The 26,017-nt window shown below is 42.3% G+C and overlaps 1 protein-coding gene across 2 annotated transcripts in view; it reads right to left on the reverse strand.

Annotated features, from left to right (window-relative positions):
- The window catches only part of arhgap29a (Rho GTPase activating protein 29a), a 30,879-nt gene extending 6,691 nt beyond the window's left edge, over nucleotides 1-24,188 (reverse strand). Inside the window, exons 1-15 of one of the 2 annotated variants that reach the window (XM_040036253.1) lie at nucleotides 23,918-24,188; nucleotides 22,310-22,703; nucleotides 10,137-10,280; nucleotides 7,192-7,288; nucleotides 6,803-6,875; nucleotides 6,264-6,324; nucleotides 5,513-5,659; nucleotides 4,562-4,626; nucleotides 4,354-4,464; nucleotides 4,165-4,245; nucleotides 3,546-3,728; nucleotides 3,178-3,315; nucleotides 2,838-3,028; nucleotides 841-1,010; nucleotides 255-383 (exon numbers count right to left, since the gene is read on the reverse strand). In XM_040036253.1, coding sequence (XP_039892187.1) covers nucleotides 255-383; nucleotides 841-1,010; nucleotides 2,838-3,028; nucleotides 3,178-3,315; nucleotides 3,546-3,728; nucleotides 4,165-4,245; nucleotides 4,354-4,464; nucleotides 4,562-4,626; nucleotides 5,513-5,659; nucleotides 6,264-6,324; nucleotides 6,803-6,875; nucleotides 7,192-7,288; nucleotides 10,137-10,280; nucleotides 22,310-22,577 — 1,858 coding nt within the window. In that variant the 5' untranslated portion in view covers nucleotides 22,578-22,703; nucleotides 23,918-24,188. The other variant, XM_040036254.1, reaches the window with a different exon arrangement.
- Nucleotides 24,189-26,017: the final 1,829 nt, after the last annotated feature.

Below are 26,017 nucleotides of genomic sequence, written 5' to 3' on the forward strand. Positions count from 1 at the left end.
TGTTGTGCAACTGTGGAGGGAAAACCCAGCGTGCTGCCTTTATTATCGGGACAAAAAACATACCGACAGGAAGTGAATGTGATTTTCTTTCTTTCTTTTTTGGTAGCTCAAGTGTGACGGCATGCAAAGATTTACCCAGCAGATAGACACAGCATTCGTACTCGTTAGCCAAATAGCTATTGAGTGCGGTGTCGCACTAAATCAGTTCTGCTAGTGATCATTTTAGGGGGACTTCACAATCTTCACAATCCTACCTGGGCTTGCAGTCGGCGAGTCCATGGACCGGGACTCACTGCTCCCTCCAGCACTTTCCGAATCACTGCACATCCCTCCACCCTGATTGGCCGAGGTCCAGGGACGAAATGGCGCCTGAATTTTAGGTGCTTGTTCAAAAACACAACATTAAAAGATAAGAAGTCCCATGTTAGCTGCATGCTATAAAACTGATCATAAAGTCAGTTGAAGAACATGTTTCCAATTATGTTACAAACACTTAAAGGCGGGCCTAAAGGTAATGAGGCCAACACCTGCACACATTACCAAAAACAAAACAAACCACAGGGAAGTTGGCTCCAGTTTAAATCTTCAACCTGGTTACCCGACCTTCATATTTCAAAATGTTTACTTGCTAGGCATTGAGCAAACTGTTGTGTACCTCCCTCAGCAACAATGTAGTGGAGTGCAAAACTATCTCTAGTGCTAGTTTCCGTCTTTGTTGTGCAGGTATTTACTCAGTGAGATTAGTAAGCTGTGTAAAAGTTTTTGTACTTTCTCTCAGGATGTCATGATTTGACCCCGTTTCTGTTGATTGCATTTATAGAAGAAATCCTAAACGTGTACCTTGGATGTCACCGCTACCGTTGGAGCGTCTTTCAGCAATCTTGGGGTGTTGGGCACTGATGGGGCTGTCCACATCATCTCCAACAAGGAGGTCAGAGGTCACAGATGCCTGTGACAGGTTACTGTGGGAGGAGTGGCTGCCACTTAGTGAGCGCTTATTGAAAGGCATCCTAGGGTGGAAAAAGACATCAATTTGTATTATTTACTTAAAAATCACAATGCCATATCCTAGTTATTTAAAACTGTTATATGTACAGTTGTTTACATTGATCTAATTAATAATATGGAGATCAAAGTATCCCCCCATCAGGGACTATTACACCCCAACATTATTTATCCCCAGAATAGGGAAAGTTCACAAAGAGCAAAGCTTTCAGCCTCCTGGCTGCCAAATTATGCTGTTAGTCCCCATACAAAGTATGAATATCTTATACCTACAATATTATATTTGAGGATTCCTGTCTAGCAGTAAGACCACTGACTTCAAGACAATTTTAAGCTCAGTCAACATCCACATTTCCTCCTCTGCTGATGGAACAAATTTCCACTTACAACTGTAAATCTCATCAGTTTTGATACGATCCATGAATGATCAGCCAATCAAAGACAGCAGATAATTAGAGCATAATGACAACTAACTGACACAGATAAGCTCGGGAATGGCAAAAGCTACATGTGATGCCATCCATTGTTAGGCTAAGTATCCAGCTGCATCTAACAATATACAATAAGTAGGTCACGGGTCTATATTTAACCTTTTGGTGGCCGCTGCACTGGGTGCATGTGAGAGCACATGAGTGCTGGTGTGTGGGCCTAAGTTTCATTTCCTCTTTCCCAAGCTGAATTCTTTTGATCAGAGGGATCAGAGGTGGGTGTGGTGGAGGCAGGAGAGTGGGGGTCGTGGAGGGAGAAAACTAAGTGAGAACAAAGCACACTGTTATTTCCACCTGTCTGGTATTTGTGTGTGTGACCCAAAACCCGCGTCAACAAAACTCTCTCAAAAGGAAAACCGTCTATTTTTAACCATAGCCTTCAAAAGAAGTCGATACTACATTTGCCTAATTATGAAGTGACCAATGTGTGTGTCATCTTGGTCAATCAGACTTTGTGTGTACATGAGTTTAATGGTGCTGAAAATCTTCAAAGAGCAATGTTTCCCCTTGTGTGAGTAATGTGCAGCAGTGACCCCTAGAGAATTAGGCCAGCCATAGATGACTGACAAATGTAGAGACAGTGGCACAGCTCAAAATAAGAAATAAGAAAAAGTGGGGACTACATTTGGTAAATAAACTAATTCATCTTTTAATTTTGTTGTTTTCTTGCTGTGGCTTCTTACAGTGGGCTAGCCTCCACCCCAAAACTAATGCTAGGGGAAACCCTGACGGGGTTTAGTAAACTGATGGTAAGCCCACTGGCCCAGCTCCTTTCTCCCGTGACCACAGTAATTTCCGCAGGAAGCCCCGGCCAGCGCGATGTCACAACTGTTTCAGATTTTCCAAAGCAAGCTCTCTGACTCTGGAACCGCTAAAGTATGTGCAGTCTCAGACAGTAATAGCTACAGTACTATATTTACTAAAATTTACAGTTCCAACAGTGAAGCTTTGAGGTGTTGAAGTAATTGTTTGTCAACACAAAATGTAGAGACAAAAGCATTCAATTCAAATCACATAGCTGCAGGAAAACATGGTTAATATAAACAGAACTGGTTCCAGCACAGAACCCTGCAGAACTCCATTGCATGCATCCTACTAAAAATACGACATACCTTCTAAACGATCCTGAAATTAAAATCTTCAAATAAATAAATCCACCCCCATAACAACAAGTAAAAACCTTTAGGTAGGTAAACTAAGATAAGGTAATTTGATTACCTTAAAAACACATCACATTTCAATTGAATTCAAATGTTCAAATAGCTAAACTACATTTAAACACCTGTTTGAAATGACAAGCTCTGACCACATTCACACAGCAAATACGAGGAAGGGACATCTCACCCTGTGTTTTGTGTGACAGGTGAATCCAACGAGTGACACTCAAGTCGAGGCGCATCCGTAGGTAAACTCCTGACAAAGTCGATGTAACGCTGGCCAGGCTCGTACAGCTTGGCATTTTCACACAGAGTCTGGTGGTTGACAGGTAGAGACACAACCTGGGCCTGCTGAAGCTGGAACCAGTTGACGGTCACCTGAAACAGGGACACATTCCAGTGAATGATGATTCAGCAACTTTGAGCCAGTGTTAACTTATCGGTGGAGGTGTGCATTATTTCTACCACTCAGCCTGGTTTCAGTTTAAATGAACGTGTCTTTAAAGACTTAACGTATTTCAACCTACGGCCTTGAGGGTGAGGTCACACTGGGAGACCATCTCTCGGATCTGAGTGATAATCTCATTCTTGGTGTTGACCAGCTCGACTCTCTTCACCCCGACATCAACCTGACAAGCTTTGCAGTGATCTTTGGCCTCCTCGGCCTGCCAACAGAAAGAATATAAATCACTGAAATTTTCAATTAAAGTGATGGATTCAAATCTGGGGGAAAAAATAGGAAATAAGAACTTTAATGACTAAAAGCTGATCTTCATGTTGCAAATAGAGACTAATCACTTGTTCTCGAATGGCAACTGAAGGCTTTATAATCACAGGAAACAAATTCACTGATATCTAAAATGGATAGATTCGACTATTAGAGGTGATGCTCTACCTTCTGCAGCGCCTCCTCCTCCAGCCTACGCCTTTTTTCTAGCTGTTTTGCCGCTGCCGCTCCCCCTCCCCCTCCAGTCTGCTCCTCCTCCAGCCGACTAGTCGACACCTTGGCCTTCTCGTATTCATCCTGTCGCTGGGTCTGCAGGAGCCGGGCCTTCCTCAGAGCAGTGTCTGCTTCGTGCTGCAGATGTACACGTATTAGTTTGAGTCACACACAGATTCATGCTGTGCACAACGCGAATGCAACCACAGAAAAAGATGGCTTTTAAGTTTTTGATAACATGCAATAATTGCTATAAAGATACAATTCACAAACAGATTTGCAGAGATAATTCATGTTCAGTAACATTTCTATTATGGTGTCCAACTACAGAGTTTAGGACTTTGACTATTTCTTAGACTTAGTCACTGGATTAGTGTCTCTCAATCCGTCGTACGTGCAACAGAGCACTTGTCTTGGCAGGTTAAAAACAAACTATTTGTCTGGATTTGTATATCGGGCTGAATCACTTCAAGAGCATTCTTGGGCTGAGACCCCAGGTCAATGAAGCTTTTGATCCAGTGTGCATTTGTGTGTGGTCCTCTTAAAAGTGCAACCTCCGTGACTGTTGACTCACCATTTTCTTTTGCTCTCTCTGCCACTGCTCCTTGACCTCTTTTCGCAGTTTGTCCAGCTCATTTTTTCTGGCCAGGAGAGGCTGGAAAGAAACACAGAAAATCCACACCACACCCACAAAAGCAGTAAGACCACTTGTTTCCATCATACAACCCAAGATAAAGTTAGATTTCATGAATGCAGCAGTTACCTGCATGAATTTGTTGCTTTGGAGTATTGCTGCAGTTTGAAGAATCAGCTGGCTATACTCGATGTCATTTTTGAAAGCTGTCATGTAGATCTCACGGAAAGGCATGAATTCCTTGAACGAGGCAGAAGAGGTTTAAATCTCAGTCCCTAACATGTGTGAGATGCACACGATGCCGATGTAAGTCAAGTTAACTGCAGCGTCAACTTACCTGTTGACTAGCAAGCGTCTTAGCAGTCTCAGCCATCTTGGCGTAACTTTTTGCACACTCGATATCTGCAAAAGGACAACAAGATTCAAACAGGTTCAAATAGATTAAACAAACATTACAACACAACGTCCTTTCTGCTGGTTCAAAAATGTATATTTTATTTAAGTATCTTTCATTTTCAATTAATAATTGGATCTCAAACAAATGTTTTAAGTCATTAATGCTTTCCAAATCAACTGCACATTGTCCTTAATTCTGATAAAAGATAAATCAGTGTGTTTAAGAAAAGGAGCTGATAATATGGACTGTACATCTTGACTGAGCGTTCTGTGTCACAGGATAAGTGAAACCATTCATTAACCAATCTATCAAACAAAAGTTTGCACACTACAAACTCAACCTTGAGCATGAACAAGACTTCATTGTTTTACGTCCAGCTCAGGTGATCAACATGGTTTCCCTGGGAACAAGCCTTTAATGGATCACTACACTGTCCACTCACTAAAATGATGTGTTTAGCTAGAAACTGTACAGCAGTTATCATTGACATTTCCCAGTGATCTTGTAATGGAGCTACTTTTAAGATCAAGTGGACAAATTAACTACTAAGATGGCTGAGACTCCATTAGTGTAGCTTTGCATGATTCAAGTTCATATTCATTAATGCTGAAAATTATTATTCATCATATAATGTCCCTTTTGAAGCCCCTCGGCTCATCTACTGTCCAAAACAAGACGTTTTAGTTCCCATCGCCATAAAAAGCTAATGAAAGGATCTCGTATGGCAACTAAAGAGTCAAGCACATGACCGTGGTCCATGACACCAACTCATGACATCATTTTGGATTCTCATGAGCTACTTAGGCGTTACTTAGTGACTTACTACTTAGCTGCTGCCTCCCAACAGTGCTTCAGAATTGGTCTTATGAATCCACCGGTGTCATAACTCACCCATATTGAGACGCTTCTCCACCCATGCCAGCAGCTCTTTGGTATACTTGGACCACGCCTTGGCGTAGGCCAGTGCTGACTCCACTCCGCTGTCCTGCCGCTGCAGTGTCCTGTCCACCTCTTCGGCCCGAACCGGTGGAGAAGACTCTTTGATGAGCACACGAAAAAAAATAAAAAATAAAAATAAATCACATGAGGAAGCGTGTGCAACATGATCCCCACTAACCAACCAACACACATCGAACATGGCTCGATGGAGTAGGTGCATGTTTAGCAACATCTATGACTGTGAGTCAGCAGGAAAAAGCCCATGCTGACCTTGAGTTAGCAAGATGTGGGCTAATGCGGCTAAGATGTGGGAGCAGGGACAGCTCAGTAGGTAGAGTGTTTGGCCCCATGATCGGAAGGTGGGGGTTCGAATCCAACGAATGGCTACCCTGAGGTACCCCTGAGCAAGGTACCGTCTCTACACACTGAAAAAGCCCATGCCCATCGGTTAAATGCAGAGAAGAATTTCCCCACAGGGATCAATAAAGTATACAATATTAATGCCATTTGAAGGGAAGCAATGATGACAGGAGAATGACCACATGCATTAATACCATAATAAGGTGACTGGACATAACTGCAAATAACCCCACAGACATGCCAGGGAGAGGACAAAAAACAGAGTCAATCTCTCCCCACTCCTGAAACTTCCACACTGGAAAACAGTACAGTACAGTAGCTGTGTGTCAGTGATCTGCCTTACCTGGCGGATCATCTTTCTCAAGACCGGATCCTCCAGATTCCACAGAGAGGTTCTCAAAAGACTGGAAAACAAACCAAAAAAGTGTTTTTGAATAAATAAATATGAGACATAGGGGAGGTGCACGAAGGGTGAACTTCCTTGTCAAAGCAGAGTACGCTCGGCTAAAACGCTTAAAAAAGGCTTATCAGAAACTTGGCTTCCTCCTTACATCAGTTACAAAACCTGCAGTGGGAAAACAACAAAGCATGACATCAATTCATCATTTGAAGGGGCCATTTCAGAATCATGCTGCAACCTGCAGGTATGTTGCTTCACCCCTGATCTCCGCTGGGCAACTTTTCATCTTATTTTTGACAATTCAGGGCCAGAAGCCAAAATCGTACACTTAACAAGAGAGTCCATGAACTGATGATGAATGTATGTTTAATAATGGAGCCCATATTCTAAGGTACGAGTTTCATTTTAAATCTTAAATGCAGTTCTGGAGGATGTTTATCAGGAAGTTAAAGCCTCACTTTTAAATATTGCACTTCTCTTACCCTGCTTCTCTTAGTCAGGGGGAGCCCCAACACTGATCCATTCTCTACATCTCCCATAAGGAAGTCAGACACTCTGAAGAAAAACAAAACAAAATAAAAGAAAGGTTCAGTAAAGAATGAAAAGCACAAAAGGAAATACACACAAAAACACGACTTAAATTATGTTCGGGGGGTTTATTTAGCATAAACAGAGTTTTTATCTGCACTCACAAAAAAGAACTGCTTTTATTTTTCCTTAGCTCTTATTCTCTCTTTTTACACAAGATTAATAAATATCGGCTGGCCTCCATTAGCTGCGTGCATATGCAAACTAATTGAACGCAGTAACAAACATCATCGAGTGAAGTGAGCCGTGGAAGGAGCAATCAGAGTAATGACATCATACTCACACATTGCCAAAGGTGAATGCCAATGTGTCGATTGCGGCGTAGATCTCTCCGAAATGCTTATGTTTGTTGTCTTCGTTCACCTCCTTAAAGTTCACTCCTGTCAAATTATGGTGAAGTAAGACTGAGTCAACTTTCTGTAACAACCCCAAATCCTGCATACTGAAGACATCCTGTGTTTAAGGCAACAATCACAAGATATGATTCATCATCCTGTGCATGATGTTAACAACAGAGTGAATGAAAATCTCTTCTGACTCAGACTGTACTCCTGAAAAGCTCTGAGAGCTAGAGGACTGTTTGTGTGTAGACCTTTTAGAGTTGAGCAATCCCTCAGAGGCATCCAAAAACAACTTTATGTTAAATCAGTGAAGATAAGCAAAGACCGTGAGTGTGTATATTTGGCTGTAATCTGCTCTTGCAGTAGTTTCCTGCTGAAAATCTAAACACAGTGATGACTGAGGACAGAATGGAGGAAAAACACCAGTGTAAATACGGCTGTAATCAGTCTTCACAATAAACTTCCTGGCCGGACTGAGCAGAGGGAAAATAAACCAGGAGAGAGATGCTCAGAAATGAGACCCAGCAATAAATCAGTGATGTCACTGGTCATTCAGTCTTTCCTTTCCAATAGAACAATGGAGATTTCTAGAGTTCAATGACTTTCAGACATTTTAAATAGAAAACTAACAGAGTTCACTTGTTTTTTATTAGCTAAGCTCAAAACCTACTTCAATGTCTTGACTTTTGAACATTAATCCTAAGATGGGACAACTTCAGAATTTCCTGAACTTTAATAACTTCTCAAATCCTGAAACAAAACTAGCCTAAACTTCATCCACACCTAGAGTCCTAGATCTTCCACCTGGTCTCTTAGTATCTGCTTCACATAATGCAAACCACCTACAAACGCCTACTATAGACCTTCCCAGTCTTCTGAACTGCTATTACATATTGCCTCGTACCTCAAAATGTTTTCAGAAGGTGTTGCTAAAGAAGCACACAAGTGAACCAGCAATTACCTACCTCAAAACAGGTTTCTGTCCCGCTTTGTCCTAAACAGATATAAGCCTTGTTGATCATGGAAATCAACACCTGCTTAAGACTCCTTGGAAGAAGCCTTAAACATGACACCAAAATACTTGCAAATCTTTAGCTGGTCCAAGAAAAGGATTCCTTTGACCAACACAAGGAAAGACTGACCACTGAAAATAAATAAAATAAATCCAATGGGGGGAAAGAAAAAGTCTTCAAATTAAATTTAAAAACTGATTTTAACGGGGTGTCTCCAAGCCACCCCCAGCAGTTACCACCATTCAAATCATACAGCTCTGCTTTCGCATCTCCTCTCCCGCACAGCCCCTACCCCCCAACAGGACATCCTGAGGCTTGCTGGAATACAATGCCAGTACTCGCTCAGGCCCCAACCAGTGGTCCAAATGTGGAAGTTACATCATCAGAGAAAAATGGTATTGTTTCACTCGAAAAGCACAACACTCTCGAAACACTCATCAGTGGCAGAGTCCTGTGCTGCAATTAAGGGATCGGAAGCTCCAACAGAGAGTAATTGAAGACGTACTGAGGTATGCCAAGGAAACAGAGTATCACAGGGTGGGAGGTTCAATTTTCCACCAAAACAACTCTTTGACGTAGGGTCAGGGTGCACTTCAAGTAGAAATCCAAAACAAATTGCTAGTTTTGCCTCATATGTACGTTATTGTGTAAAATATCAGGCTTGGTGGCTCAAAAACAATGGAGCAAAGCTGATAACACACTGGCACCGTCTACATCTCTCTTTTTTGGGGGGGGTGGGGTATCAAGAAGTGGACAGGTCTGGCCACCTAGTGGTAGAAAGATGTTACAGCACTTCATATAGTTATGGAAAGAACAAGTAATTACTGTGTTATAATATCTACTATTCACTATAGGAACTTCCTCTGAAATAAAAAAAATAATACCATTACTCAGAGCTATTTAAAAAAAAAAGTTTGTCTAACAGCTGAAGACTTTCAATCTATATACTTATGAATCCTTCTAATGATTAATGCAATATAATCACGAGCATTAATAACAATGTTTTTACAGAATGACTATTAAGCTCTCAAATCCAAGCCTTCCTCATTGACAAAGTTGTGCTTTTTTGTCTCGCTTGTGCAAAGACATGTTCCGGTACCACATAAACACTCAAGTTACTGCATGAAAGACAGGACTTGCAAGAGCTTATTTTTTGTGGCACATATATGCACACGCCCAAATGTGTATGGACTCATTCCAAGTATTTCAGCTAAAGGTGAGCCCATTCACATTCACATGCACATGCAGAGCCTCCTCAGGCCTCTCCATCATGTCACCATTCCTTAGAAGTAAAAGCTTTTTATGCAGCCCCTCTCTGCCCCTCTTTGCAATGCAAATTGAGACGAGGTATACTCTAGGGATTCTTGTGTGGCCGCCAAGTTAAGAACTGACCTGCATGCCAGATCATAATCTTAAAGAATGAGCGACTGAAAAGGATTCCTCTGTGCAGTTCCCACTGGACTGGCAGACAAAGCACAAAGGACACCCGCTTCTCCCTGGATCTTCAAGTATCAGGTACCCGACTCCCAAATATTATTTTCTTAGTCTCTATATGGGGTTTGAAACACACGTTGCTGCATTCAAAGCGCTCGAGTGACTTCTGAAGAACTGTGTCACCTTGAAGCTAAAAGACAACTCCAGAGAAACAGTCTCTGGGAAGTTCTTTAAACCAGGATTGGGAAGACTGTATGAGAGACAGGACGTGGTAATAGTGAATGCCCAGCAGAGAAGACTATCAAGGGAGAAGGGAGGATTAGATAAGCAGAGACAGAAAACAGACTAAAGGAAGAGTGGAGGAGTATCTGGCATGTTTTACAGGAAAGCCGAAAGTTATGAGGGTGAGCATTTAGGGGGAGCTGGTCATCTTTGCTCACCTTTGACCGTGGCGATGACGGTTCCAGCTGTACTGAGGATATCCACTGAGTTGAGGCTCTGGTGTTTGCTGATAATGGCCTTCAGGACTCGTAGCAGCTCACCGAGACGTTCGTGGACCGCGTGGTGAAGACAGTCTTGGTGCTCTGGAGATTGTCAAGACAGTTAAATAATGCTTATTGCACACATTTTCCACCCAGTCAGAAAGATATGCACACATTTAGTCCAGACTGATGAGAAAAGGAATCCCTTAGCCGTGTCAGTATGCCACATTTTTGAAACATTTAGTAGGAAAATTTTCAATTTGAAACTATATATAGCTTTGGTATTGTACTTAAGGTTCATTTATTCCCTTCTTAAACAAATCCCTTAATAAATCAGTAATAATCTCTGCACATTTTAAAGCTGGAGAACTCAGATTCGAGATTTATAGAAATATATGGAACGAATTTGAGAAAGGCCAATTATATTGAACATTTTGGCAATAACTAACATGCGATATATGCAATCAACCATTTCAAATGACAGAACTGACATATTATACAGCCAGTGGATTATCCATTAGCCTTGTTAACCTTTCACCAGTAAGAAAAGAGATCATTGGCAGTGTTGCTCCGTCTCAATGATGACAGGTCATATGCTACATGATACTGTAGAAGCTGGAAAATTAAACGTTTCCAAGGTGCCACTTTATGCTATGAACTGTGTCTGCAGGCCCACTGTGTTTCCAAACAGAAGTGTATCAAACAAAATGGTATCACGTTTTATAAACCCTGAACAGATTAGTCCTAGGACCCACCAATTTACATACTGGTGACAAGATAACTATGTGTATGTGTATTGGAGTTCTCCTGTCCTGGCGACCGCACCATAAAGTGGAGGACGGCAGAAACGCAACACACGAACCCAACTGCTATGTGCATAAATAAACGAGACCTACTATGGTCTTTTAGCAATCATCAGCCATCCAGCGAGCGAACCAAAGAAAACACGGCATCTCAGGTATGTGGTTCTCTGTACTGCACGTGACTTTACAAACAGTGAGTCACAGCCATTAACAAGGGGACAAAACACTCTGTTATCATCTAACCTTGAAAACGTGCTCTCGGCTTAGTCAGAGTGAGATCATGAACAGCGCAATACATTAACTAAGGTAGGTAAGGCTGAGGTATTTTTTGCTACTTATTGGAAACATACAGTGGAGTGTGACCAGACTGCTGACACAACATGCATGGGTGGCTTTCTTAGAAATAACCAGTACAAGAGGGTAGGCACGTCTCCCTCTGTTCCCTCACTCATGCAAACACAATATACACGCATACTCACATAATTACACTTGTGATCTAGATATGCTGAGTCCTAAACTATAATCACACTAAATACACAGGAGGCTGTTTGGGAGGTTGTTTTGATTTCATGTTTTAAATGTCATATGACTTCACTTTAATAGTTGTTTCCAGGTCACATATCTTTGCAGCCAAATACAGGTTAAACGAAAACACACAAACAAACATACACACACACACACACACACACACACACAAAAGACACAGTCGGTCAAAGCCGCATTTTGTGCTGACGATCACCCCTGGATTACCCTTCATGGAAATGGGGATCAGGAAGACTTTAGCTGTCTCCCGTTTTTTCTTTTATTCGTTAGCTCTCTCTTTTGGAGTGGGACAAATAGTTCCGCCAGTGGGGCTAATAATGCTAGGTCTTTGTGGCCACCGTGACAATACTAGCTGAGGCCTGAAATGTAAATCCAGCCGACTGACCAGTCTGTGACAACTTCACAGTGATCAACAGTTCAGGTAAAACGTTTTGAACAGAACAGCTCTGACATGCAAAATGTCTATATATTCTGCTGCTTTACTGGGAACTTTATGTCCAGCCGACTAGACTGTTGAGAAATATCATCATAAAGACAACAAGCGGCAACTCAAACCAATTAACCAGCAAAAGATTGCCTAAAATGTGTGGAAATAACTAAATAAGCAACTCATTACCAAAAACTATTTCATGAGGGGACAAGCTCAATCACAAGACTGTTTCACTACCACAGTGAGATGGTCGTCCATGCCAACATGCTTGCTCCTTCTATTTTGCTAAAAGCTTCTCCACAGGACCTGGAATCCCATCTTTATCCATAGCAACCATCTTCATCAATCATCAGATGCCATGTGCAGCTCCTTCCAGTGCCGAAGACCTGGTGGGTTTTGAGGGCATAAGCCTCTAGTCTTTTTGTTTCAGCTGCCCAGCTCCACACGAGGCAGCAAAAGGAGCCAGTGGTGAACTTCTGGCACAACCAGACATCATAATAAGACTCAGTTCTGCTGTACAAAACTTGACAAACGTTGTTTTGTAATGGTCCAGCAACTACTCTGTTATTTTTACTCTTACTTTTAGTATTTTTGAATGTAGATTTTTGCTATTTTTATCCCTGGTGCTAGGGTTTTCCCACAACCTCTTTCTGTCACTATCTTCTATGATAAGGGTCAACGTTTACAACAAGCTGCTTCAACCCTTGAGCCCTTAATGGGTCCTGGTCAGTTTAGATCCCATTTATGGACATTATCCTTTGAAAGACAACATACACACAATGGACTAAATCATCCCCACAGAGGCAAGATACCCTATTCATCTACCAAGTAACTGGATACCGAATCCTGAAAGCATCAAGCTTGGGGAGACTAAAGGTTTATTAAGGACAAGCCTAAAATCATGAATGCCCACAAGACAGAGGGTCTTCCTTTGCAAAGCTCCATGGGCTTCAATCGTCAATGGCGGCTGTGTGGCCTATTGGAAAAACCTAAATAGAGGCTAATTAGCAAGACATTATGGCTGCATCCACCAGCCCAGCATGACACAGGATAATGTACAGAGACTGATTATTTAACCCCTAAACTGCCTTTCTGGCTGGAACACAAAGAAAGGACTGGTTCCCACTGCAGAGTGCCTTTAAAAAAAACATAATGGCAGAGGTATTGACAGTGCAGCGATGGAAGACGTTTCAATTTGCAAATAGTTGAAGGATTTCTGAACACTGGTTAAAAAAATAAACACGCCTCTGGGAAGATCATTCTGTTTTCCCCTGGGAAATCTAAGGACTCTGGAGTGAGGACTTGTTTGAGTACCAAAAACTCCCCATTGTCCCTGGGGCAAATGGCAAACAAGTGGGACTGGTCACCTCATGGGCCTGCTACATGAAGCATTTATGGAACATAAATCACAACAAAGACTTTCCACAGGAAAGAAGGAGAGGAGTTTGTGCTTATCTTTGTCCAAGTGTGACAGTTAGCAGAGGAAAGATTGTAAGGAGTAGTAGGGGAGGAGTTTTAGTTTGATGGGAGCCAGAAAAAAAAAGTGTGGGGGGGGGTTGTGTGTTATTTGGGGTAGTACTCTTACTGGGGATTTGTCCAAAATTTACCCCAGCACCCCACATCCCTGCTTCAGAGGGGGTTATGAGGGAGGGAGTGAGTGAGAGACATTCCTGGGCATAATAAGCCCTGGTGAATGAAGGCTGCAGAGGGATCAGACTCTGATCCTGATGAGAAGGAGGCCGCAGATCAGGAGCTGCTCAGAGGCTGCCAGCAACGCATTGCCAGGTTTTTACTTCATTAGCGTCATGGAAACCCAACATTCCAGCCTCTTGTTTGGGAGCGGGGACGGGAGTTGCGGGAGCAAGGAGTGGAGGGGGATCCATAATGAAAACATTGTCAGATCGCTCACCACTGAGATGACACGACAACACCAAAACACTGTGGAGCAGATGCTCTCTTGACACCTTCACGTGATGGACTTCAAGATTTAGCATTAAGTTTAGGATGCATACTTCCATTTGATAAGATTTAGGATTGGTTTAGGCTACGCAGTATGCAGGAAAGACATGTGGCACATCGGTGAAGCAGTGACGTGCACAGGAATTATTTGCCCGAGTTGTGTCTGTTTGGTTCTCAGAACAAAAAAGGATTTAAAACAAACAAACAAAAGACAAAAAAACATATTAAACTTAGACTAAATAAAAAAAATAAACCTACTTCACGTTACCCACAATACAAGAACAACCATATAATAAAACTAGCCGCTTTTGTTGCAACCCCAACGTCTTTGCTTGACGTGTACCACATGGGCCTTCAATGATTCGACTCTTTGAGGCACAAAACTTCCACTTGGGTCTGACACAATATGACTTGGCAACATTCCTTTTGCTGCGACCCTAGCTATGCTCATTCATGCATTGCAAATCATGGGAGCAATGTATTATTTATGCTTCAAAACATTTGAGAGGACAGAGGCTGCGCATTGCCACAAAACGAGTGTGAAATCGCTAAACGTGTCACGACCGGGTCTGCGCCGCTCCGATCAGATGGAAGCAGCTCAAGGCAGAGGGGGCTAAATAATATGTTGGACAGGCAACCCATGACTAATGTCAATCAAAACCACTCCATGTGTCCCATTGAATAAGACCGCAGCAGGACATTCCTTTGACTCACCCCCTAAATAACCAGCTGGCACTTTGGAGTGGCAGTAACTTGAGCATTCATCAAAAGCTACGGTAAGATTTGCTAAGCATAGTTTGACCCTTAGGTCTAATAATCAATCACTGTCTGACTCAATAACCTTTTTATTGTAAAGGAGTCATATTTAATTGGCAAGAGTGAAATGCCACTTTCTACCACCTCTCTCACTTACAGGCAAAAACGACCTCACCACCATTTCAAACTATTTGCGCGACTATAAGGCAATCCTGCGAAATAGGTCCACTTAACCTTTAACACTCTGCCAGGTCACTGCAATGGGTGGCCTATAGATCCCCTCGATATCCCCCCTCCCCATCAAACTTCCTGTGGTCAGCGGCCGTGTTCCACCTCTGTCGACAGACCACCGGCAGCCTGCTCTGTGGATTAGCAGATTACACTCAGCTGGTTAAAAAAGGCAGGGGAACATTGCCTACGTTTCTATGCTCATGCCAAACCATTCCCTGTTGCTTTACCTTTGAAGCCATTTTCCCATGGCTGCATGCACAAAGAGCTGTCATTCAAGAGAAGAAGAAAAAATACCCTTAGGCTAGACACGCAGCACCTTCTACCCAGGTAGGGGGCTTTTTTTGTTCCCACTCTGCTGGGAATTGCCTTTTTCAAGCTTGTTAGCAGTTAAAAAAATAACTAAGAAAACGTGCCATCATGTTCACAGAGAGAAGAACAAGCTATAACCATATTAATAACAATTACAAAAATCCAATAACATGTTAAGACAGGTGAAAAATCCCAAGATGTGTTTCTCTAATGACACATTTACCCATCAGATATTTCCCTCTTTAATCCTTTGAATAGAAATGAGATGCCCAGTAGAGTGAAGAATTTGTTTTCATCCTCTTTCATTTCTATTTGGAGCCGTCTGTCACAGACGAAAGACAGGCGACCTTTCTCTCCAGATATCCCCCCAGATCACCACCCTGCCGCTGTCGCCCACTGTGGACGCAAAGCCCTGAAGGCTGGCATTCCAACTATGCTTTTTTTTTTTTTTTTTTTTAAAGAGAAACTTCAAATACCCCCACAGTGCAACCTCTAGTTTGCAGCCAAGCAGGCCAGGCATTAGACTGAAGAGAGTACGGGCAAAGGAAAATCTGCAGGACAGAGTTGGGAGAGCTGTCCAACAAGTGCACAGATGGGCCCCTTTAGTACACCTGTCAAGGGGCAGAATTGGGTGGTGAGGAGGCTGAGGTTGGGGGCAAACACTGCACTGAGAACAAGAGCACACTGTTTAGCTTTACTAGCATTCTAATCCTGGGAGAATGGGCTTTGTGGGCTAAAAAGCTTTAAAAAGACCCTCAAAACACAGTTACTTTCATAACTGTCAAGGCATTTAATTGACTGAAACAGTACATTTCAGTCAATAAAAAACATTCAAGAATTCCACGTTTTGTGAACTTAGCACACTGCAAAGGGTCGACTTCAGGGACATTCATTGCTTTGTATAGCTCCAACTTGAACTACACCGAATATAAAAAAGGAATCTGGGAAAACCATACCAAGCATTTTAACTGAGCACATTGCACTGTTTTGTTTCTTGCAATTAACAGCGTGAGCAGACTCCGAGCGTGCACAGGAACGAAGGCATTCTGGGCTCTAGAGCCAGTGCTAATCTGCCACTCTTCTGTAAAAGCTTTCAAAGTTATGAACCAAGAAGTTTTCTCTTATGTTAGTCATGACCTATTTCTGTTCTATCAAATGACTGGGAAGGTAATGGTTTAATTTTTGTGCTTATAATTCAATGAATGCACTCCCATCAGCTTTGTTGGCAGGTACCAACAGAGCTATGAGCTGTAAACAGCGTGGGGTTGGTCCAGTCGCATGCAAGCATGCACCAAGGTTAGGGTTAGCCCTGCGACAGACCAGCAACCTGTCCAAGGTGTACCCCACCTGAGATAGGCTCCAGCCCCCTGCAACCCTGAACTGGATGAGCACCATCACGCACCGTCAGCATTAATTTGGATATCCCCGTTTAATGGATGAATAATTTGCACCATAGAGTCTTGATGTCATTGCATAGTCTCAGTAAATCTTCAGCCTTCAAGTTTAATTAAAAGAGGCAAAAGAAAGTCTTACACAGACAAAGAGGCCTTTAATAAATCTATTATCTGTATTCTGAGTAATATTAATAAGAATAACATGACACTGCTATGTGCCTGTTTTTCACACACATAGAAAACATATTTATAAAAGCCATCTTCAGTATCCATTTTTTTTTATATGGGCAAAAACCTTCTACTGTATATATGAAAGAATACCCAAGGGCTGATTCTCTCAAGCACATTCCCGCTTCAGCTCCCACAGTCTATCTAAACCTCTCGTGCCCAGTGTGGGAATCCTGGAGCTTTATCTCTGTGTGTGGCAGGCATCGACAGCCTCCTGGAACAAAGCTGCTCCCACAACAACAGTGCCCATAAGTGTAAATCTTTCTGGAGTGTACGAAGGAGAGGGATACGCACAGAGAGGGAGCTTCCTAGGGTTCCAACTTGAAAACAACTTACAAATCTTCAAGTCATGTTTGACTATCAAACTCAACAAGTCTGCATGGCTTTGCCACCTGTATACAGCCTGCCTTCAGTGTACACATTGTTGTTGCCAAAAGATAGATAGTCAGCTCAGTGCGCTCTGTACAGGGTGCATCATTACATGTTTTGTTCCCCCAGTCAGAGAGGATAAATTGACCTGCCATATGTCACAAGACTCTGTACTTTAATCCTAGGGAGGGAGAGAGAACAATCCAAAAATCTATCCAACTCTAGCCCATCAACTAATACCAAGACAATAGCTGTGCCTTTAAACAAGGATCCCCCAGAACAATTAAGCTAATGTAATAAATCCAGTTAGGAGGCTTAATTTACAAGATAAGTGTCCAGCATGATTAAATCGAGATCCCAGGAATCCCAAACCTTGCATGTAAGTACATATTGGGGAGACTTATTATCTTGTGCTCAGGATAATTTACAGCAGCTTTAAATACAGGCACAGTAAAAGAACCATAAAAGGAACTTTTTGGAGGCAAGAAGAAGCTTGCATGCATTACAGTGGATCCCAGACCCAGAGGGAGAGACTGTCTAAACACAGCATAGCTGCGGCCATTAAGAAAGTCTGGGACGGTTAGTGAAAAGTACAAGAAGGGCTAATTTTAGGCTGGTATTTCACAAGGGGTGATTTGGAATACAAATTACGAAAATAGCATTAGGGCTTTCTCTGAGGACCCAGATCAGAATCACTTTCCCACAAAGCCTTTTCAGCATGGCAGGATATTCAGCTGGCTTTCAAAAAAAAGACACAAAAATAAAAAGACGGGCAATAACGTTATGACATGTGGGAAAATATTTTCACTTCAAAACAATTTCAAAAAAAGTCCAAAACGCCAATATGCAACTTGCTAAACTTACATTACCCATGAATGAACCAGCTGAACCAATTTCTTTTTTCAAGGTGTATTACAGGATGCCGTTACACATTACTCAACACCTGCAGGTCACTTTTAGAAGCCACCTGTTAATCATTAAAATCCAGAACAACACAATCTAAACCTCCGAAAACCCACACTGATTAACCGAGGACACCTACGACTCAAAGGCAGAATTAAAGAGGGCAGCCATACGAGTCATCCATTCCCCCTGACAGATCATAACCGTGACAAATGATGACGAAGCTGTAATAAAACCCAGTTTTTATGTACGTGTACTGCACCGCAGGCATTCCCAGAAAGAATGATGGGGACTGTGCAATATTTGACAATCACAGAGCTGCTGAGGCCACGGGCTTTGGACACATCAGCATTCACGTGCTGCACTGAAATCTCACTTCATTTATAATGCATGATTAAAGACTTGGCTTTAAACCCCATTGTGGCCCACTTTGTCAGCATGTAATTCAAGAGATTCGCTAAACAAGTGTGTGTGGTTTGTTCTACAGCAATGTAGGGTACATGTAACATGAGTGTAGGACACACACAATGAACTAAGCAGTGGATGCAGATCTGAGTTTAAGATTTTCTATGTAAAGTTGCGTGTTTATAGTAGCCACAATATATCAGCAGTCCACAAAAGCAGTCCATAGAAAAATACAGGGTGTCAAATTAAGGCAGAAACAGGGAACAGATATTTGACCGACAGGGAAACGCCCTGACACCGATGCAGGGAATATATGAAACACCACATCAGCTGCTGTTAATGCCTTGTTACAGCATGCTAATCTGGTTAAAACTGTTCTGTTCAAAGACTGACCAGACAACTAGAAAAGCATCAGAATTACACGATTTACTCACTGTGCTCGGGTCTTTCCCCTGGTTTTTCTTATTCATCTCCTCCCTGAAAAGCCCTGCTGGTTTTACACAGCAACAGCACAACTACATTGAAAAAGCTAAAATCAAAGCTGTCTGTATGCAGACGGACTGCTTGTTTAGTCTGCCACCATCTTTAAATTCAGCGGATTTGTAAAGTAGTTAAGCCGACAGCAGCTGTCCACATCTCTCATTCTATCAGCAACACCTGCGATGTGCAGGAATGAGGCTAAATTGAACATTTTAAAGCTTTTGTTGCTATTTAGCTTCTGCGCTTACAACATAAATATATAAGTCTATTAACAAACCATATTATAGTCTTAAATATTGCACTAACCGGCTTTATTATGGTTGAGTGAAAACACAAAACTGGCCGGTAAATGTCTGAATGACCTACACTGAATGGATTGCTTAGTGTTGCAGTTTTCCTTATTGTGCAGCTGACACGTGAAATTGGCCACGATCCTCCTCGGTACTCACAACAACAGCGATGGCACACCTATCGTATCAGGACAGGCACTCCCTCACCTCTACAATAGACGATGAGAAGCGCAACAATGTTCTTCAGAAAAACAAACGACAGTCTGTTGCTTGGAGTTCGTTATTTGTTGTAAGAAGACACATTAGGGGCTAAACAGTTGCTTGACAAATCATATGATGGAAAGACCCTACTTACAGCTGTACGCAAATGCCATGAGGGCAAACTCCACAGCTCATCTGCAAAACAATATGTCAAAATAACAATCCCCTCCATCCAATTACTAACAAGTCTTTCACAAGCAACCACTGGACAAAGTCACGCCCCCAAAAGTATCTGTCACACTGTGAATATGACATGTTGTCAACATTGACCCAACAGCAATCCAGGAGCATAAACAGATTTCTCTTAGCAAAAGACAATTCAGGCATGCGTCACTAACCCACAACTCAAGAGGCACTAAGTACTAATCACCATTTAAGGTTGATGTGCATTGCCAGAAAAATAAAACACAGGCTGAGAAAAGGCCCTGTGGGATCAGTCCTGCGGTCAGCAGCTATTCTGGACTTGGGAAAGAATCGTTTCTGCAAAAAGTTGCCAGTTAGCAGAAGCATGATAGTCTGGAGATGCCTCCTGGGACAATGAGTGTCAGACTCACATCAGTGACTGTGAATACAGGCAGTGTTACAGGCTACAGGGGCTCTGAGCTGACTGTCGCTTGTCACTCTGTGTCGTTAAAAAAAAAAAAAAAAAAAAAAAGGAGGGTTCCCTCCAGTTTCAGCAAGCGCTGGGGTTAATGAGAGGTTGCCTCTATTGTGAAGCACCACAGAAACAATATGGCCATAAATTTTGGGGGGTGGGGTGGGAGGAGGCCTTGGGGTGTTAAATCAAACCCAATCCGAGCACAAGTCAGCGACTTCCAACAATCTGTTAGCACACTCCCTTAATGCCCTGAAGCCCTAAACCTTAACAATGACACAACAAGCAAAAACCACCCTGATACAATCAAGATAAAGACTTATTTCCTGAATCAGTACATATTGCCAAGTTTGGTAGCCTCTCTGTAAGACCCTGCCCCGTGCTTCCATGGGTTCACGATGTAACAATCAGCCTTTAAACATTACTTCTAACTCTACCCTTTGCTTAAACCGTGATCGACTTTTTTGCCACTTCCCCCAGTAGCGGGCAGATCCATTTTCTGCATCGTAATCTGCCCCGTTTTCCCCAAATCTGCCCTTTCCTGTACTTAGCCAAAATAAGCCTTTCAATGGGGATACTCACAAGCTTTGCAATCACGTATTGGGATCTCAACGACTACACTGGCATGACGGAGCCTGTGCTTACTAGACCTGTAAATGATGTGCAGTTACATAGGCAACGACTGTAATTAGCATTAGGAGACAAACAGAGATTACAAACCGGTTTCTTAACCCCAGTAACCAAAGGCAAAAATATCTACAATGACAGCTATGCAACCGTGATCCACAGCGAGAACCTGCGCTAGCACTCTATGTATTGACTTTGATATATTAAAACTGCTATTAAACTAAATGAAAACACAACTGTCTGTTGATTACACTCGACCAAGTCGTCAATCATAGAAAATGTGACGCGGTAAAGCCTTCAAGGTATATTTCCTAAATAAAGTCTCCTCCTGCCCCCATAAAACTGGAGACGTCAGTCGCTTGCACATGATGATTTACTGCTTTGATCTGCGGTGTGCTGACGGGTCGCTGAAAAGTCTCTCAAGCTGCCCAGCCGGGTCAAGCACCTTTGCTGACCTTTGCTGAAAAAAAAAACAAAAAAAACCACTGGGATTCCTTTTTCCTAAAGCTTGAGTGTCATGGCAGTGCTAATGGAGGGAAAAGGGGACAGCCCCATCACCATATGTACCTTGACCTCATCTTATTAAGACCTGGGGATTAACAAATCTGGGTCTCATCCAAAAGCTAATGCACAACGTACCAAAGCAGGAATGGCGTAAACCTCAGTCCAGACCTTACTTCCCTGTAGATGGGTAACTGTCTAAAGGAAACGCATTAATAATTGGTTTAGTATTCCATCTAAATTCCTTACTGTCAGTATAGCCCAGCTGGAATGCTGCTGCTGTTGTTCTCGGGGGGGTTTGCATCACGTTTAAAACAGATCAGAGCGGCGCCAACTTTTTATTCAATTCTCACTGTGTATTTTGTCTGAGACCAATTAAGACACATTATTTTCTACTTTACAGGAAAGATAAGAGCCATAGTGAAAGTGAGATAAGGCAGGTTCACTGACTGTGCAGTCAAGGCCGGGACATGACAAAAACAGGTAAATAGGGTCCGGACTGTGTCCTCTGCGGTGACAGCAAAAGTATGTGCACAAGAGCGGACCGGCAGCTACATTCAGCAATAAATCGCCGTTCCAACACTACTCAGCACTTCTGTGTCGTGAGAAGCCCGGCGTTTAAAGACCAATCAAGTGTTTTGGTTTTTTTATGACTGAAACAGAATAATAAAAAAGCAGAGGAGATGTGCAGTGTTTAGTTAAGAAACAGGCAAACATTGCTAATACGTGGAAGTACTCATTGGTGTAATTTGTTGAAAAAGCCCACATCCACAGCAGGTACACTGTTGTGGAAACAAACCACTCACAGTTGCCCCCAAAGACACTCTCATAACAGCAGACAGAGTCCAGATTAAGCGAGCCTTCTGATGCGTGTACACCTAATATGGTAACTAATGTGGTAATAATAACTGAACTGTTCGTTATTATCTATTGTTTAGTCAGGAGAGTGTTTGTGTCACTTTTAATCAGCTGTAGATTTTCCCCTTCCTTTTTTAAAGGTGGTGGCACATGTGCCGTGATGATTGCATTCTCTTGTTTCTAACATACCTTTGGAGTTGAACACCTCTTTGAGTTGCAGAAGCACGTCAGCAAACTTGCGCACGTCGCTGACCAGCTGCATGATGTAGTTTGGGTCGGAGGCGAGGACATCTGGGTTGTCCAAGCTCACCGAACCGCTCTTGGAGGCTCTGGCAGGTCCTGCTGAACTCATGCTGGAGCTGGAGAGTCGGGAAATACCCAGAGAGAGTTTGGTTCCACCACCACCACCACCGCCTGATCCTCCGCCAGAACTTTGGCGCAGCATGGCAGCAAGCATGCCTTTATGGTCCAGTGGCCCTCGGGCCTGATGCCTGGTGTCCTTCAGATCAGCTCTGTTCTCAAACTAAAAACAGCACCCCAGCAGGGATGAAGAGCACTCCACAGAGAGAGAAGGTGTCTAATCCTGAAACATGAAATTACAATAAGATGACATTACAAAGCTTTTCCACAACTTCAATACAACCACATGTGAAATCAGGGAGGACATAAACTTTTGACAGCAACATGTACAACAAGACTATTTTTCATCCAGCTTTGCCACTGCTAGAAATCTTTTACTGATAATCAGCATACTCAGAAATCATATCAGGCATTTGTTGATACTCAACAGGTGGATTTTCCACGTTTTCTATGGCACTGGCAATCGTGACAGTCTGCAGTGAGCATGAAATGGTCAATATGTACAGTTCACAAGCAGTGTGGTGCTTTGAACAATGTGGAAAACTGCTGTGATGTGAATTCATCGAAATAATCTGCATTTTCACGCAGTAATGATTTAATTTACAACATTTACAGCACAGAACATAATGTGACAGAGACCACCAAACTACAGATTACTACTGCTACTACTACAATGTACTGACTAGTGTAGCGTTTCTGCACGTTTGGCGCATTAACCGCATTCAACACAGCAGTCATGAAATGTTAACGTTCAAATCTGTAGCTATAATGTTATATACAGCCCTGTGTATAGTGTTATGAATCTAAAGGGGGGGGGGGGGTGATCATCGTGTGTACTTTTATACATTTGAAATTTAAGCCGCTTTTCAAGTCAGAGTGGCCCCATCACGTCCACACGCAGATCAAGAACAGCATGACGTTTCAAGTTAATTTTAAACAGCGGGGCGATTTTTGACTTGTTGCTAACTCAAATAAAGGCCAGATTTAATCCTCGTTAAAGTCAGTGAAACATTATGACAGAGTGGGTGATTCGGCGTCCATAAATCTAAACTAGCAACACTCTGATCATAAAATATCATCTTTTGCTGCCTTCTCCGAGCCAGCCCGCGGCCACCATTTGAGTTTAGCTGAGCAGAATGACTGGAAGAGAAAAGTGAAGTTCAGCATAAACTCATTCATCTTTCGTGTGTTTAACAAGCGCCGAAGTGGTAAAGAGACCACTTTGTGTTTGTGTCGTAAAGTTCGTTATCCAACAATAAAGTAAAAAAAAGAAGAAGAAGAAGATAAGCACGAAGTTCGCGTGGATCTAAATAAAAGAACTGCGAGTTAACCCGCACTTTTTATTCACTTCTCTATCCTATTTTGTTAGCTTGAAGCATTTACCAGTACTCATAGAAACTCAAAAAAAGTTCTAATCTATCAAATAAAATCACATACCTGCCGTTAAGTCCTGAAACATTGCAGCCCGAAAAATCCTGAAGCGAAAAAGTGTCCGATGGGCAGCATTAAAAACACATAAATTAATCCACAGACACCGCTCTGTCCTTATCTTCACAGCTGTGTCCCAAACCCTCCGGTGTCCGCCTCAGCTCCTCCGTGTTCCGTCAGCTCTTCTCTCCATGTGATGTAAACTGGAGCTCGGTTGGGGTGTGGGTGTGTGTGTGTGTGTGTGACCTCACTGGCATTTTTGTGGTCTCTCCCTTAACAACAGGTGTCTGGAGTTTTAAAGTGGAAAGCACACCAAACCAGAAGGCTGAACCTTCCGGTCATTCCTTTCAAAATAAAGGCGTAACTTCAAACACCATATTATGTTCCATTCTTGTTTTGTAAAAACTGCCGCCGCTAGGGGCGCTGTGATGCCGGACAGGGAGGTCTATTTAATGAGTGACTTCACCTGACTCAGGCTCAGGTGCTGCGCTGAATTTTTGTTTCTATTTTTATCAGAAAGCCTTGGGAAGAAGTAAGTTAAGTATTAAATTGAAGGTAAACAGTGTATAAATGAAACTTTTTTTTACCAGTGATGTGATGACTTTAAATGATAAATAGGTTGGACATTATGATAACAGTATGGTGATTTTAACATCATGATCACTTTGTGGTTACAAAACATGTAACAAGGTGCCTGGTGCTAAGCTCTCAGAAAAGCAAGAGTGATTAAACCTTTATTCTGAAAATAAAACTGTATCTATTCCAACTGATTTGACATTTTCTGACAAAACTATTTTTGAAATGCCATCCATAGGTTCTAAAATAAAGTAAACACTGAGTATAGGTTAATTGACTCCTTTGCTGATTACTGTATATGGTGTATATACAGGCATGCATGCAGGCAGCAAAGATTTCACTGACTTCGCCTGGATTGCTTATGTAAATGTACTTCTACAGCAAATCTGTATGGCAGACACATTCGGTTTGCACTAGTTTCCCATTTGCAATTTGTTTTTCTTGGATCAGGACGTTTTTTGGACATGGGACATTCCTTTGGGAAAGGCACACCACTCTGTGTCCTTTTAAAGGAGAAGAATGAGTGGGAACTGTGCTTGCAGGACACGGACAAGCTTTCTAAACGAATGCCTGGTGACTTTTAAAATCAGTACCCAGATGATAATAATTATATATTTAAAAGTAATAACTGGTTTTTTGTTTTTTTTTTGGGGGGGGGGGGGGGGGGGGGTTAGTACAGCCTACCCATAAGGTCGATTCTCCCCATGAACTTGATAGTTGTTTAGATCTAATGACTCTGAATAGAAATGGGGCTGTTGGTGGATACATTTTGATTTTTACAAACTGCTCTTAGGTGCTGAGTCATTTGCGTCATGGATACTTGTTTTGCCCTCATGAGATTTCCTACAAGGACAAATAATCATAGATCTCTAGATGAACATCCCTGGAAAATCTTTACACATCAAGTCAGCTATCTGACAATATAAAGTAAGCCCTGCTTTTATTTCCCACAAACCAAACATTACTTTCATCTGTTAATCAAACGTTCTTACTTTGGATGTGAGTACGTTTCCGATGTATACAGTAAAACGGGACAGGAGGGGAAAAAAAGCATATCAGCACTGAAAATATCCTTCGCTTGCGAGTCGCGACCTCAGTTATATATTACATATGACTGAATGAATTATATGTACTTGTGCTTGCAGTGGGATGCCGCTTGGTCTACCAAATGGTCCTGAGAGTCATTGCCTTTTTTCACACCTTGGCTCAGGTGATGTCTCAGATGATAAATAACAGGTCAACAACCCTCAAGTCCACTCCCACGGGGGATAAGGGGACTTGTGTGGTGGTCCATATTCAATAAATCTGAATTTGTCGTGGGGAAATACAACAGTTGGGGTTTAGAAGAGCCACAATACTGTGAAATCAGTCTGTGTTTGGCTGCATGTGTATGGATGTGAGTCTCATGTGTTACGTGGTATGACATACAATAAAAGTAATACAGTAACAACCCAGGTCTGAGTGTCAATACTGTATGTGTGTTAAAGAATAAAAAGCTTCAAATTACAGCATTGATTGTTTAAATAATGCTTA

This window comes from Simochromis diagramma, unplaced genomic scaffold, assembly GCF_900408965.1.
Source record: "Simochromis diagramma unplaced genomic scaffold, fSimDia1.1 OVJJ01000271.1, whole genome shotgun sequence".
Classification (NCBI taxonomy): Eukaryota; Metazoa; Chordata; class Actinopteri; order Cichliformes; family Cichlidae; genus Simochromis; species Simochromis diagramma.